Here is a 16,063-nt window from a genome sequence, read left to right as displayed (position 1 = left end):
GTCTGATCATTTCCTTAAATTGTGAACGTGTCTAATAACTGGTTTGATTTACCTGTCTACAGACATGTTTAACAAAATAACGTGACAATTAAAAACTCTGGAGGATGAGAGAGGAAAACTGGAGGAATGCTACAGCTGTTTCTTCTCACTGGGAATCCTTCGTATTAGTGTGACAGTGCTTTCTGTTCCCATGAGTGCACCATTTTTGGCAGGCTGGGTAATCACTAAATAGATGGAAAAACATCCAGGCTCCCCAGTGTGAACCCACTCTGAACAACTGGCAGTCACTGGCTCCCAGTCTTTTCTCTACTCACCCAACTCTTTTATACTCTTTCTTGGTTTGTGATTAGAAGAAGCTTTTAAAATTTATCTGATGCAGATTCAAGTGAATATACATAAAACAGTCGAATTTACTGTGGCAGAAAGTGAGAGCTCAGGATAACAATGTGAGGTTTGACAAATCTTTCTCATGTTGAACATTTTAGAAAATAAAATCCTTAGGATCCTATTTGAGACTGTGATGCAACCAGCGTTGTGACAAAACCGTGCCACAGTATTTTTCCTGCGTGTGTGTGTGTGGCTGTTTTGAATAGGCTGATGAAAGAGAACAATCTGTTCTCCGGGAAGTAGATGAAGAGCCCTAAGCTCCTGGAGTTGAGCTTTTATTCAATCTAGGTCAGGTTTCAAAAAGGTATCGTGATAGTGGACTTGAATGGAAGAGATTTTTATATGTACATGTTAGTATCTTTATTCTCCTCCTCCCCCTTCAGCCCCGCTGCTGTTTGTCACACAAGGCCAAACCGCCGGAGGTAAGAGAGTATGTACATTTTATCAGGCCAGAGTGAAGCGCACTAATGCAGAAGGAAGAAAAGGAGCCTTTTAATCACTTGAACAACTTCAGAATAGTGGAGTAGCTGGAAATGGCAGCATTACTCTGCATGCCAGGCATATAAATGCCAAGCTGTTTGTGGTAGTCGAAAGAAGGAGCTCGACCTTAAATAAAATGTATTGCTAATAAAAAAAATAAACAAATTATTTATTTTGACTTAAAATGTAACTGAGAGCTATACCTTCTCACCATCAATTCAAGTTGTATTTGCAGTATTACTACCTTTTTATTGACATTTTACACAGCATCCTATCTTTTTTAAAATGTCAATGTTCAGATTTGTGTTCAACTATTAAAGGTTTTGGACTAGTTTTGACTCTCAGTCATCTCAGTTATTTTTTCTGAAAATCAAGCAAGATGACACCAAAGATTTTCAATTTTATACTATAGGTGCATCTACTAGGAGGCTACGATAGCACTGGAAACCACAAGATTTTTTGAGTCCCTGAATTTTTTGCGGTGCTTCATTGCACTACATATTAATACATACAGAAATAAAGTTGCTTGTAAAAGGATACAACTGCAATCAGTGTGTTTTACTGTGGATTTTTCACAGCCAGCAGCTTTTCATTAGTTAGCAGATACACCAGGCTTTGGTCATGCACTGGACTGATGAGATTTGTAGTCAGTTCTTGTAGGCAATTATCAGTCTTTAAACATAAATTAATGAGAGCTTGACAGGTTGTTGCTTCATCCCTAGTGGATATGTTGTCTTTTTGTTCATTTTTAGTTGAGACTTTCCCTCTGCAACATTATATGCTGACCTGGCACCTAATATGCTGCCAGGTCAGCATATTAGGTGCCAATCCTCAGCCTTTTAGCAGTAGGCTGAGGATTGTGCAACATTTTAACAGTCGTTAACTTTGCAGATGTAATTCACAGTTATACATCCTGGTGCCAGTACTCTTAAGCCACTTGATTCTATACATCACAGTTCTTAGACTTCTAATAACTGTCATGTATAGGACAGATAGAACAAGATTTACTAAATCAGTCATAGGAATTGACAATGATAGGAATTAGAGCAGGCACTGCAATAAGGCACAAGGGATGTTGGAGGCCAGGAGAAAGAGGTAGGGAACAAATAACTTGAGAACAGAAGAAGAAATGTGAATAAACAGAAAGACTTTGACACCAACACCAGCTATATGTCAATTTAGCAGGACAACCACAGGAAATTGGATGATAATAGACAAATCATGGATATAGGACAATGAATAAGATGAATAAGTTACTGCTAATAAATACTCCATGTGTTGACCAATGCAGCAAAGCCTTGCGTAGCTTAAATGGCACCTATTTCTTTCTATCTTTCTTTAAATTTAGATGTGTGTGTATAGTATACAACAAAAAATGAATATCTTCCTGACAGCAGAATATACAGAAAACTCCAGTATTCCACCCACAAACCATTTGGCCTGATAGAAACCCCCAAAACCTGTAGATGGTGCTATATTCATGAAGAACCAAAGGCACAAGACTATACTATGACGTGCCAGAAAAGGATATTCTGTTCCAGGAGGAGCAAAGATTACACTTACACACTTACACTTAAGATTACACTTACAACTCAGATGGGGGAATTCAGAAATAAAGCTGCGCTGCATTTATTTATTTAGGAAAGCAATTAGAAAAAAAGAAACTCAGAAACTCAGAAAGCCCAGAAACTCCACACAACGCTGAGCACATTGATTTTTCATTCGAGAAAGGCACACCTAAGAGAGCCTGAGGCATGTTGTAGTGAAAAATGATGAGTAGTTATTATTATTATTATTGTTATTATTATTGTTATTATTGTTATTATTGTTGTTGTTGTTATTGTTATTATTGTTGTTGTTATTATTGTTATTATTATCTTGGAAGTATTTGGTGGCACATCACATATTGTAAACATTTATGTCACTTATTTTCTCTGCTATTTTACTCCTAGACAGCTTTAAAAGTAATAAAAAATAAGAATTATAGCTATATTTAAATCGACTTCAGCACTCTGGGGGACTGAAAAAAGATCTGGACAGTGATATTGATGAGTGTTTTGAGTGAGTTTTTATGTGCAAGCCGAATAAGGTGCTAACTCCCTATAATAGATTTTACTTGCAGACTCTTGCATCTCTAACTTAATGATCTATTAAAGCTCCGTATGCAATTAGAAATGACAATCTATGTCCAGTTCTGTGACACATGTCAAGTAAGATAAACATGAAAGATAAAAAAGATGTATTTAGATTTTTTTCTTTCTTTCTTTTCAGCTTGTGACAATGATCACTGGGGTTCCCACTGCAGTAACAGATGCCAGTGCCAGAATGGAGCTCTGTGTAACCCTATCACTGGAGCTTGTATCTGCACTCCTGGATACAGAGGTTGGCGCTGTGAGGTGTCGTGTGCAGTAGGCACCTATGGGAATGGATGCCAGCAGAAATGCCAATGCCAGAATGGTGCAGCCTGTCATCATGCGACCGGAGAATGCAAGTGCCCACCGGGATACACTGGTGCTTTGTAAGTCAGGAGAGCTCATTGGTTAAATTGGTTTCCTGCTTCTAATACCAACAGTGACATAAAAGAAAAGGTAGGCACCTATAAGAATGGATACCAGCAGAAATCGTACATTAGTGCTGCCTGTTATTATGCAACTGGAGAATACCAGAGTGCCCACCTCCGTCTAATGCCAACAGTGACGTAACATTAAAAGCCTAGTATCTATGGTCATGGCAATTTCATTTATACAGCACATATCATTATTCTTAAACATTTTGTGCACACACTGGACGGTTCTCTGAACGGTTAAAAGATTTGCATCATATGAGAAGTCTGACATGGTTACAGTGCAAGTCAGAGACCAAAGCACTGAGAGCTTTACAAATTAATAGAAAGATTTTAAAGATAATTCTGAAGTGACTTCAGTAATGATGCTAAAAAACTAGTTCATGCATTTATTATTTCTAGGCTGGAGTATTGTAATTTATTATTATCAGGTTGTCCTAAAACTTCTGCACTGACAGTACTGACAGGGACTAGAAAGAGAGAGCATATTTCTCCCATAGTGGCTTCTATTAATTGGGTCCCATTTAATCCAAAATCAGATTTAAAATCATTTTCATCACATACAAGGTCTTGAATAATCAGGCCCCATTTTATGTTAAAGACCTCATAGTACCGTACCACCCCAATAGCGCACTTTGCTCTGAGACTACTAGTTTACTTGTGGTTCCTAGGATATTTAAAATTAGAACGGGAGGCAGAGCCTTCAGGTTTTAGGACTTTCTTCTGTGGAACCACATCCTAGTTTGGATTCACTAAAGACACACTCTGCATTTAATCATTAGTAAATATTAATCTCTGGCTCTCTTTCACAGCACGTCTTTTGTCTTGTCTTCCTCCCCTCAGCCCAACCAGTCATGGTCACCCCTCTCTGAGCCTGATTCTGCTGGAGGTTTCTTCCTGTAAAAAGGCAGTTTTAACTTCCCACTGTCATCAAATAGGGCATCATAGGGGTTCATATGATTGTTGAGTTTCTCTCTGATCTACCTTACATTGTAAAGCACCTCGAGGTGACTGTTGTTGTGATTTGGTGCTGTATAAATAAAACTGAATTGAACTGAAATTTAATTGAATGTAGAAATTATGAAAAAGATTAGAAAAAAATGTGTGGCAGTGCTGAATAAATAACAACAAGAAATATTCTTCCTTTTACTAGAAACTTTGTTGTAGTAATAGAACATTTATTAAGTTCAGACACTAGTGTTTTGGAGGAACTGTCCATCCATCCATCCATCTTCATCCGCTTTATCCGAGGCCGGGTCGCGGGGGCAGCAGCCTAAGCAGAGAGGCCCAGACCTCCCTCTCCCCAGCCACCTCCTCCAGCTTATCCGGGGAAACACCAAGGCGTTCCCAGGCTGGCGTGTCCTGGGTCTGCCCCGGGGCCTCCTCCCAGTGGGATATGCCCGGAACACTTCACCCAGGAGGCATCCTTGTCAGATGCCCAAACCACCTCAGCTGGCTCCTTTCGATGTGGAGCAGCAGCGGCTCTACTCTGAGCCCCTCCCAGATGACCGAACTTCTCACCCTATCTCTAAGGGAGAGGCCAGCCACCCTTCGGAGGAAGCTCATTTCCGCCGCTTGTATCCACGATCTCGTCCTTTCGGTCACTACCCACAGCTCGTGGCCATAGGTGAGGGTAGGGACGTAGATCGACCGGTAAATTGAGAGCTTCGCTTTTACACTCAGCTCCCTCTTCACCACGATGGACCGGTGCAGCGTCTGCATTACTGCAGCTGCAGCCCCAATCCGTCTGTCGATCTCCAGCTCCCTTCTCCCATCACTCGCGAACAAGACCCCGAGATACTTGAACTCCTCCACTTGGGGCAGGAACTCATCCCTGACCCGGAGTGGGCACTCCACCCTTTTCCGGCTGAGAACCATGGCCTCAGATTTGGAGGTGCTGATCCTCATTCCCGCTGCTTCACACTCGGCTGCGAACCGTTCCAGTGCGAGCTGGAGGCCCTCACCCGATTAAGCCAACAGAACCACATCATCCGCAAAAATCAGAGATAAGATTCTGAGGCCACCAAAGCGAAAGCCCTCCGCCACTTGGCTGCGCCTAGAAATCCTGTCCATAAAAATTATGAACAGAACCGGTGACAAAGGGCAGCCCTGGTTGAGCCCATCACCCACCGGGAACGAGTCCGACTTATTGCCGGCAATGCGAACCAAGCTCTTGCAACGGTTGTATAGGGATCGAATGGCCGTTAGCAATGGGCCAGACACCCCATACTCCCGCAACACCTCCCACAGGACACCCCGAGGGACACGGTCGAATGCCTTCTCCAAGTCCACAAAACACATGTAGACTGGTTGGGCAAACTCCCATGCACCCTCAAGTATCCTTGAGAGGATAAAGAGCTGGTCCAGTGTTCCACAACCAGGACGAAAACCGCATTGTTCCTCCTGTATCCGAGGTTTGACTAGTGGACAAACTCTCCTCTCCAGCACCCTGGCATAGACTTTCCCAGGGAGGCTGAGGAGTGTGATCCCCCTGTAGTTGGAACACACCCTCCGGTCTCCCTTCCTTCTGTGGAGGAACTGATTAGTTTATTAATGGATGATAATAAAAAGGAGTTATACTGATCATTTTTTAATTTTATGTCATTGTTGAAGCACAGAATTTTCCATTATATAGATAGAAATATAGTATCTACAGTCAGGGGAATAATTATTTGATTGCCCACTGAATTTGTTAGACTGCTCACTTATGAATAAATGAACAGTCTCTAATTTTTATTTGATCACCAAGCAAAACCTGACTTACTAACTGATGGAGAAACCCTAGTCGGGAAGCACAGTAGTAGGACATTACTTCTAGTTTCCCTAAAGGTTTACACAAAGGACAGATTTTGTCCCACTTCTCTTTACAGAAACTAGGACACACTGTGACTTAAGTGTTGTTCTACTTTAGCCACTCCTTTGTTGCCTTGGTGGGATTTTTTCCATTATTGTAACGCTGGAAGACCCATCCACATGTTCTGGGAAAGGGAAAGAGGTTCTCGTCCAAGATTTTACAGTACAGAGCCCAGGTCTATTGAAGTTGTCCTGCATCATTAGCAAAGACTAATAGTACTCAAAGTACAGTCTTTCCATCTCTGTGCTTGACTATAGGGATAGTGTTCTTTTAGGTAATATTTGGCATTTTTCTTCCATCAAACACGGCAGGTCGAGTTGATGCCAGAAAGTGCAACTTTAAAACAAAGTTTTAGTGAAAGAAGGGTCAGCACAATTTTACTTTATACTTTATAATTTTATATCTATAAAATTACTAGTTGTCTATAATCTCAAAGAAAATTCAGAATTGCAAAGATGTACCAAGTGTTGTTTTCTTTTTCTTTCTTTTTTTTTGAAGGTGTGAAGAACTCTGTCCACCAGGTAAACATGGGCAGCAATGTGAGGAGAGATGTCCATGTCAGAATGGAGGAGTGTGTCACCATGTAACCGGAGAGTGCTCCTGTCCAGCAGGATGGATGGTACAAACACTAACTGTTCCTTAACTCTTTAAGAAAATTCAGCTCACTAGACATGCTAGTATTTTATGGTAATATGCAAGCATGAGCTAAACCAGAGAGAAACCTTTCATACAGGAGCTCTGTGAATATTTTCTAGGAAGAGAATTTATTTTTGAAGTTATAATTATTGAAGTTATTGTTGCAGATTCTGTATACGATAAATACATGTTTGTGCTGTTGTCTGCAGGGAACAGTTTGTGGTCAGCCATGTCCAGAAGGGAGATTTGGAAAAAACTGTTCCCAGGAATGTCAGTGTCACAACAATGGCGTTTGTGTGTCATCTACTGGACAGTGCATCTGTAGCCCTGGATACACAGGAGAACGGTAAGAGAGACCTTTACAACAAAGCCCCACAGTACAGTACAGGGTTTTTTATACCCAAAAATCAGGATATCCTCAATACCAAACATCTCCATAACTAATAATTAAAGCTCAGAGTGTATAGAAGGGACCTGCAGAACCTTAAGTATTTGAAGACTGTGTAGAGGAATGGGCCAAAATCATACCTGAGCAAAGTTTCTCCATACATGAGGCATTTTATCATCGCCAACAAAAGCCTTTTTTTAAGTATTAAATAAATTTCAGTAAGCATGTTCAATGCTTTTCCTTGTGCCATTTCTCATTATTAAACAATTTAATTTATGCACATTTATTGTTTGATTTCTTTGGATGTGTGGATTGGATGGGTTGCTGTTACAGACATCTGGTGAGAATTTCATGTCACCTTTAGAAATATATTTACTTGTGTTCAATACTTATTTTACCCGTTGTACAAACTTGACACAGACAAATGATAAACAGAGACATGACTGACTGGGGAGAGAAGACTAATTTGACACAACTGAACAGGGAGAGCAGACAAATACAGACAGAGAACACAGAACTAGACAGACACGGGAAACAGAGAGGGATCAAAAATGGGAATGACCAAACACAGAGGAACAATGATCAACTACTATCAGAAAACTAAAAAAGCTAAAGATAAGTTCTTTCTCAAAATCAAAACAGATCATGAGCTCACAAAAAACTCAAAACCCTCGGTCCAAAACCCAAGGACCCTGACACCATGAGGTAAAGGATTGAAATGCAGGACTTAGTGTAAAAATTACAGTGAATTTATTTAGATAGTAAAGAATAGGAATACTCAAGGACCTCCTTAATCCCACTGGCACGTCATCCGTGGAGGAAGCGGAGTATCTGGTCTTTAAGTGATGACGTGATGAATCCTGCTTCCGGGCCCAAAGTAGTCTGCATTTAATAAGGCTGTTGTGTTTTTAACATGTTTTAATGCTTTGTATCTTGTGCTATTTAATCTCAACAAGCACCTAAAAACTGTCAGTGATCACTGTCGGCTTCTGTCAGTTTTCATTACCACTAATCATTTTAAAACTCAGTTTTTAAAACCTTACGATGTAACTACAGCCCAGCCCCTGTAGCAGTATATTAATGACTAACCTCGTATTGTGGATGGATTATCTCAGTTGTTCTCCTGACTGAGGTTTAGTCCGTTTACAGCATCCTGCCATGCGATGGCATTTGCCCCTAACCATTGGAAGCCCTCACATTAACTTTTATCGAGTGGGAAAAATTCCTACGTTCGTTAGCATTTGTCCTCCAGATTTACTGTTTAAGTAATGCTTACATAGCTTTGTCGCACTAGCGATCACGTAGCACATCATTATATACCAGCTAGCCCAACTTCAGTAACCTTACAAATGTCGCTGCTGTTTAGTTTCCTGTCTTCATTTATGTTGGAAGTGATAGCAGAGCTGTACGTTTGAATTTGTTTCATAAATCCCTCAGTCAGAACATGGTTAATTATATTTAGATGGAAGCTAGCAAGCTAACTCCCTGCTAACTTCTAAAGCCGTTAAATGTCATAAATTCTGTTTTCATGGATGCCTTGATGTTAAACTTAATTGTTACACCTGGTAGAGCAGAACGCTGATCATTTTATTAGAGAGGAAAGAATTTAGACAGTTTTTCTCTCGCTCTCAGTAATGCTACAGTGATCATTTGAGTTAGGGACCTGCAGTGGAGTTTGTGCCCAGAAATATCTAATGATGTCAGACTTAAAGACCGGATAGGGACAAGGGGGACAACTTGTCTATCTCTGGGGGTGAGGTCCCTAAGGTACAGTGGGGCAAAAAAGTATTTAGTCAGCCACCGATTGTGCAAGTTCCCCCACTTAAAATGATGACAGAGGTCAGTAATTTGCACCAGAGGTACACTTCAACTGTGAGAGACAGAATGTGAAAAAAAAATCCATGAATTCACATGGTAGGATTTGTAAAGAATTTATTCGTAAATCAGGGTGGAAAATAAGTATTTGGTCACCTCAAACAAGGAAAATCCCTGGCTCTCACAGACCTGTAACGTCTTCTGTAAGAAGCTTTTCTGTCCCCCACTCGTTACCTGTATGAATGGCACCTGTTTGACCTCATCATCTGTATAAAAGACACCTGTCCACAGCCTCAACCAGTCAGACTCCAAACTCCGCCATGGTCAAGACCAAAGAGCTTTCGAAGGACACCAGGAAAAGAATTGTAGACCTGCACCAGACTGGGAAGAGTGAATCTACAATAGGCAAGCAGCTTGGTGTGAAAAAATCAACTGTGGGAGCAATCATCAGAAAATGGAAGACCACTGATAATCTCCCTCGATCTGGGGCTCCACGCAAGATCTCATCCCGTGGGGTCAAAATGATCATGAGAACGGTGAGCAAAGATCCCAGAACCACACGGGGGGACCTGGTGAATGAAATGCAGAGAGCTGGGTCCAAAGTAACAAAGGTCACCATCAGTAACACACTACAACGGCAGGGAATCAAATCCCGCAGTGCCAGACGTGTTCCGCTGCTGAAGCCAGTGCATGTCCAGGCCCGTCTGAAGTTTGCCAGAGAGCACATGGATGATACAGCAGAGGATTGGGAGAATGTCATGTGGTCAGATGAAACCAAAGTAGAACTTTTTGGTATAAACTCAACTCGTCGTGTTTGGAGGAAGAAGAATACTGAGTTGCATCCCAAGAACACCATACCTACTGTGAAGCATGGGGGTGGAAACATCATGCTATGGGGCTGTTTTTCTGCCAAGGGGACAGGACGACTGATCCGTGTTAAGGACAGAATGAATGGGGCCAAGTATCGTGAGATTTTGAGCCAAAACCTCCTTCCATCAGTGAGAACTTTGAAGATGAAACGAGGCTGGGTCTTCCAACACGACAATGATCCAAAACACACCGCCCGGGCAACAAAGGAGTGGCTCCGTAAGAAGCATTTGAAAGTCCTGGAGTGGCCTAGCCAGTCTCCAGACCTCAACCCCATAGAAAATCTGTGGCGGGAGTTGAAAGTCCGTGTTGCTCGGCGACAGCCCCAAAACATCACTGCTCTTGAGAAGATCTGCATGGAGGAATGGGCCAAAATACCAGCTACTGTGTGTGCAAACCTGGTAAAGACCTATAGTAAACGTTTGACCTCTGTTATTGCCAACAAAGGTTATGTTACAAAGTATTGAGTTGTATTTTTGTTATTGACCAAATACTTATTTTCCACCCTGATTTACGAATAAATTCTTTACAAATCCTACCATGTGAATTCATGGATTTTTTTTTCACAACCTCGGACACCGGAAGCACAATGTGGTTTTCGATCTGGTTGCTCATTATCTAGTGGTGGTTTAAAAAAACTGATTTTAGTTTGAATAATGAAATATCAATTCATTACATTTTTTTAATATAAATGTATTCTGCCAGAAACAATTTCAACAACTGCCAAACAGCTAAAACAGCAAATGAGATCAGGTAAATGGATTCTGCAAAAAGATGTAAACACAAAGCACCTGACGGGCATGGATATGCGCGTGCTGAAAGCCGACATCTCACAGAATCTGAAGCTGCAGGTTTCATCACTCTTTGTTTTTATACATAGATATAAAATATGGATATGTACTGATAAATGATCTGAATTATAATATTTCTGACTGCCGAGAGACAGACAACCACACATTCCAGATTTGCAGCCAGTAAAAAACAAATTAACCATAGGCCTCTTTCCATAGTCACGCAGCTAAATACGCAACAATTCATATTTCATTTGAGAGAATGGTCATTGATCACCACCTCTTTTTCCTAATCACTGTCTCTGGATATTTCTGTGTCTCTATAAACAGGTGCCAGGATGAGTGTCCCCTTGGTACTTATGGTGCTGCCTGTGCAAAGACATGTAATTGTGAAAACAACAGCAAGTGCTACCACAGCAATGGAATGTGTCTTTGTGAGCCAGGATACACAGGAAAGACATGTGATGTCCGACTGTGTCCTGAAGGAATCTATGGCCTGCGTTGCGATAGGAAATGTCCGTGCTATGTCCAAAGCACTCGTGGGTATGTAGTAAATCATGTTGTCATCTTTGACAAACTTTGATCTGCAGATCAGGGTCAGTTTGAAGCCATTTGATTAATGCTGCCTCACGGTTCCCCGAATTCCAAAATATAACTCCGTGTTTCCTTTGTATCTTTTGGGTTTTAGCAGTTTGACATGTTGCGTGTATAGATTTGTGTATATGACCGCTGTGTCTGTAGACAACTGAGTGTAGTGATCAGTTAGCCTAGCACAGCTGGTGGGCTGCATGTGTCATTGCAGATAACAGCTGTTCTGCTTCTTTCTCAATGGGACTGCTGTGTCAGATACACCATCTGTCATTCAAACTCTGTTACTATCAAATATAGCCACATTTCACCTGTATTACTACAGTTAACCCACACACTGAAAAATGAAAAAAGTCTTCCTCGGGTATATTGTAATTCATTTTTAGATTTAGATTTTAGATCGTTTGATTAGGTTTTTTTTGTTTGTTTGTTTTGTTTTTGTTTTTTCAGATTTAGACCAAGACAGCTAGAAGAAACACTTATGGCCTGATTTGCCTGTTGCCACTGCTGTTAGGCTTTCAGTATGCTTCCAGTGAGCACTGTTAGGATGTAGAGAAGTTGTACAAGCTAAAAGAAAAGCTAAAGCTCAGTCCCACAGGGAAGCATGACAGTGCACTTTATATTTGTAGCTAACTGCAGAAATGCTACTAGTGTGTTAGCTAACCTTTGGGATTAAATACTAGAGATAGTCACTGATCTTAAAAAAAAAACAGGTCATAGAAAAATTTGTTTCAAGCACACTAAATACTTTAAGTAGGAAATAGTGCTGACTAGTAGGAATCTTGACTGTAGGAAACACCTCAACAAAGTTTATAACTATTATCTTTTTCTCTCTTGTCACCAGCTGCCACCCGATATCAGGGGAGTGCACATGTCTGCCTGGTTGGTCAGGTCTCTACTGCAATGAGACGTGCACTCCAGGACTTTATGGCGAGTCCTGTCAGCAGGTGTGCCAGTGCCAGAATGGTGCTGATTGCCACAGTGTGACCGGAGAGTGTATCTGTGCTCCAGGCTTCACGGTAAACCCACATATTAGTATGTGTAAATGCCAGTGAGTGTTTTATGTCACAAATCATAAATATGTGATACATGATATCAGACCTAAGTATACTGCACGTGGTACATGCAATATTGTAAGACATTGCTGTAATCACATTGCATGTTTTTTGAAAAGCAGCAATGTGATGCATTACTGTCTAAATTCAGTAATCACTGTAGTTAGTAAGTAGCATAAACAGAGCTGCAAAATGCAAAACCGTCTGTTTCCAAATAATAACACATTAATAACCTATAAAGCTAGGCTGTGCTAGGATGCCACCTGTCATGAAATTATTCACTTCTAAGTATTCCACATAACTATTAGAACAAAGTGTAAGTGATTAGGAACAACAGCAAAAAAGTGGTGGGCCACATAAAATACTGAGGCATATAGATCACCACTTTTAATAATAATAATAATAATAATAATAATGATGGATTGCATTTACATAGCGCTTTTCGGGGCCCTCAAAGCACTTTACAATTCCACTATTCATTCACACTCACATTCACACACTGGTGGAGGCAAGCTACAGTTGTAGCCACAGCTGCCCTGAGGCAGACTGACAGAAGCGAGGCTGCCATATCGCGCCATCGGCCCCTCTGGCCATCACCAGTAGGCGGCAGACTGTCCGAGCCTTGACTCGAACCGGCAACCTTCCGGTTACAAGACAAACTGCCAACTCTTTGAGCCACGATCGCCCCGCAGAGTCAGTAGCTACAGAACTCCAAATTTCCTCTGGCCTTCAGATTAGCTCAACAACAGCAGATAGAGAGCTTCATGGAATTCCTTTTTCATGGCCCAGCAGCTGCATCCAAGCACAACGCAAAATGTTGGATGCACACTGCCACCAGACTCCAGAGCAGTGGAGACATGTTGTCTGGTGTGATGAATCGTGTCTCTTCATCTGGCAATCCGGTGGACAAGTCTAGGTTTGATATTTGCCAGGAAAAATGTATTTGGTCTAACTGCATTGTACCAAGTCTAAAGTTTGGCGGAGGGGCATTATGGCTACCTTCACACTGCAGGTCTTAATGCTCAATTCCGATTTTTTTATCAAATCCGATTTTTTTGTCTGCTTGTTCACACTACAAATAAAATGTGACAGCAAACGCACTCTAGTGTGAACCCTCAAAGCGGCAAAAGAAGACGTCACACACAACGCGCTCTGTTTAGACCCAGACCAAACAGTATTGTTTGACTGATGGCCGTTAATATAAAGACTTGTTTTGGACTTTACATTTCCCAATTTTGCTTTAAGTTATAAAGTTATTTTGTTATTTGCAAGTGGCTGTTTTAGAGAGGAGCGGTGCTTCAAAGGATAGTTGCAGATTTCTGTCAGAATCTGCAGATTATGCAGTACAAATAAAATCTTCACGTTTCTCCAATACTGTCTTCCCAACAGATTCACTGACATCTACACTGGATGGCCAGGAAGCGTTCACGATGTCTTCTCGGGCGCTTCTCCGCCACTGAAAATTGGCGTCTGTCTTGTGTCAGTGATGTAAAAGACGATTTAATGCGACACGACCATTCAAACAGCAGTCGCTTTCTAAAACATCAGATATGTATCGGAAAGTGACCCAGGTCGGATTTGAAAATGTTTACACTGTCATACCATGATTGGATATGGGTCGCATAGGGTAAAAAAAGGATTGGATTTGACGCGCTTTCGCCTGCAGTGTGAACGTAGCCTAAGTTGTGGGGTTGTTTTGCAGGAGTTGGGCATTCCCATAAACACCTTTATAGAGGCGTTGAAGCTGTTATAGGTGTAAATATCAGCTGTTATAGCTACTGTAAACCCTATGCATTAAGAACGGGATGTGAAGGCATAATTCTGGCAATTTAAATGGGAGTTATTTGGCAATGAAGGAAATGTTGCAGTAATGCAAGCAGTATTTTCTGCTGGGAATTGTTAATGCATGTTGTTCATGGGAAATCTATTTGCCTTTCTTAAGTAAGATACATAATACAAGCACAAGTTATACTTCCAAACGCTGTGTGGGCCCATTAACCCGCCTGACTGCCTTATTCACAACCATCATTCCAGTATAGATTAATGTTTCAAAAATTACCAACAAACAAATGGATAATGTGAGACTCTGCCCGTACTGTTATTGCATATGTGGCTTTGTAGAAAGATCTAGTGGCAACAGGTTGAAACGTCGACAAAATGTGCAATTCTGTTTTCAGAAAAAAAGCTTTTAATTATTTTCCTTTTTCACACACGTACACATGATAGTTTTTTTCACTGTCTGGACACAACTATTTTGGGACTGTTGAAAATTTTAGAAAATCTAAATATTTGCTTCCTTTCCTAGAGTTTGGTTTCCTACTTACTTGTCTCCTACTCTGTAAGTGAAAGCAAAATGGGTTAGCTTAGCAACGAGTGTAGTCAAAGCCCAGAATTATTCCTCACAACATCAATTCCTTTGAATAATGTAGCTTGTGAGGCTACATTATGTGCTTAAAGAATTGTGTCAAGGCAACCAGTTCTCCAGCCACAGTAGTCGTATCCAAATAGATTCAGTGAGCAATTGTTTGCATTTTGGGTTCTATATAGATGTGGCAATATGATCCTCATCTATACAGAATCCAAAATCTTAAATCTCCTGCTTATAATATTCTAAGAAGCTGATAGGAAATAGTTTGTTTCATTTTTGCATGTATTACACTGCCATGAAAAATAACACCTGAGAAGTGTTTGGTTGCCTCTCTTTAAGTGGCTATGCAGCTACACTCAAACATTTTAAACAGCCATAATGAAGCTATCCAAAATTACAAATGTTCAGCTATAAGGCATGCAGAAAAGAAACAAGAGTAAAAGAAGAGTGGATCAGAAGTCTTTAATGTGCTGTGTGACTATGTCAAATACAGTTTGATGAACTGTCCCTTCAGGTCTGTTAATGATCAAACTTTACATAAAAGACAAAAGCAAGCAAAGTTATCAAAAAATGAAACTGTGTTGTTTTCATCGTCACTTTTAGCATTTTGTCTGTTAACCTTCTCAGGGTCCCATATGTTCAGTGCCATGCCCAGCAGGAACATTTGGTGTGAACTGCTCCTCCAGCTGCAACTGTAAGAACAAAGCTAAGTGTTCCCCCATAGATGGATCCTGTTCCTGTAAGCCAGGTTAGTTACTATTAATATTAATATAACCCCTGGATTTGCTACAAGTTACAACCATTTCTCTATATAGTTCCCCTGGATCGGTTATTAATATCCTTCTGATAAACACTTGATGAGTCAAACGTTTGACTCATCACATCTAAAATATTCCCAGGTCCATAGTGCATTGTTGCTGAGATAAAGCAGTATTTGCTCTGAATGATAACTGAATATTGGAATCCAAGAATTTAAACTAAAGTCAAAGGATTGCAAAAGTTAAATAAGTATTGTCCAAATTCATGAGCACTGCCTGTAGAAGCCTAGAATGAAAATGTGAGGTCAGAGACTTTGCCTTCCTAGTCAAGCAACACCTTTATCTCCTCTGCACACACATTAGAGCCTGCAACACATTTTGCACGAATCTCAGTTCGTGTGTTATATTAATACAGAAATATTTTGATCTTTGTGCTGCACTGAATAAAATGTTTTCATAAGTTAATCAAAAGTAAGGTTTACATGTGTTCAAATATAAATTACCTTGTCTAAT

The 16,063-nt window shown here is 40.7% G+C and overlaps 1 protein-coding gene across 1 annotated transcript in view; it reads left to right on the top strand.

The window, feature by feature from the left end:
- The window catches only part of megf10 (multiple EGF-like-domains 10), a 56,963-nt gene that overhangs the window by 18,246 nt on the left and 22,654 nt on the right, over positions 1-16,063 (top strand). The window contains exons 6-11 of the mRNA XM_087844036.1: positions 3,139-3,385; positions 6,783-6,903; positions 7,130-7,266; positions 11,112-11,324; positions 12,214-12,388; positions 15,420-15,540. Coding sequence (XP_087700162.1) covers positions 3,139-3,385; positions 6,783-6,903; positions 7,130-7,266; positions 11,112-11,324; positions 12,214-12,388; positions 15,420-15,540 — 1,014 coding nt within the window. The remainder of the gene's footprint in view (positions 1-3,138; positions 3,386-6,782; positions 6,904-7,129; positions 7,267-11,111; positions 11,325-12,213; positions 12,389-15,419; positions 15,541-16,063) is intronic.

The sequence above is a fragment of the Neolamprologus brichardi genome, chromosome 7 (genome assembly GCF_056152115.1).
Source record: "Neolamprologus brichardi isolate AB-2024 chromosome 7, ASM5615211v1, whole genome shotgun sequence".
Lineage (NCBI taxonomy): Eukaryota > Metazoa > Chordata > Actinopteri > Cichliformes > Cichlidae > Neolamprologus > Neolamprologus brichardi.
This window is presented reverse-complemented; position numbering and strand designations above follow the sequence as displayed.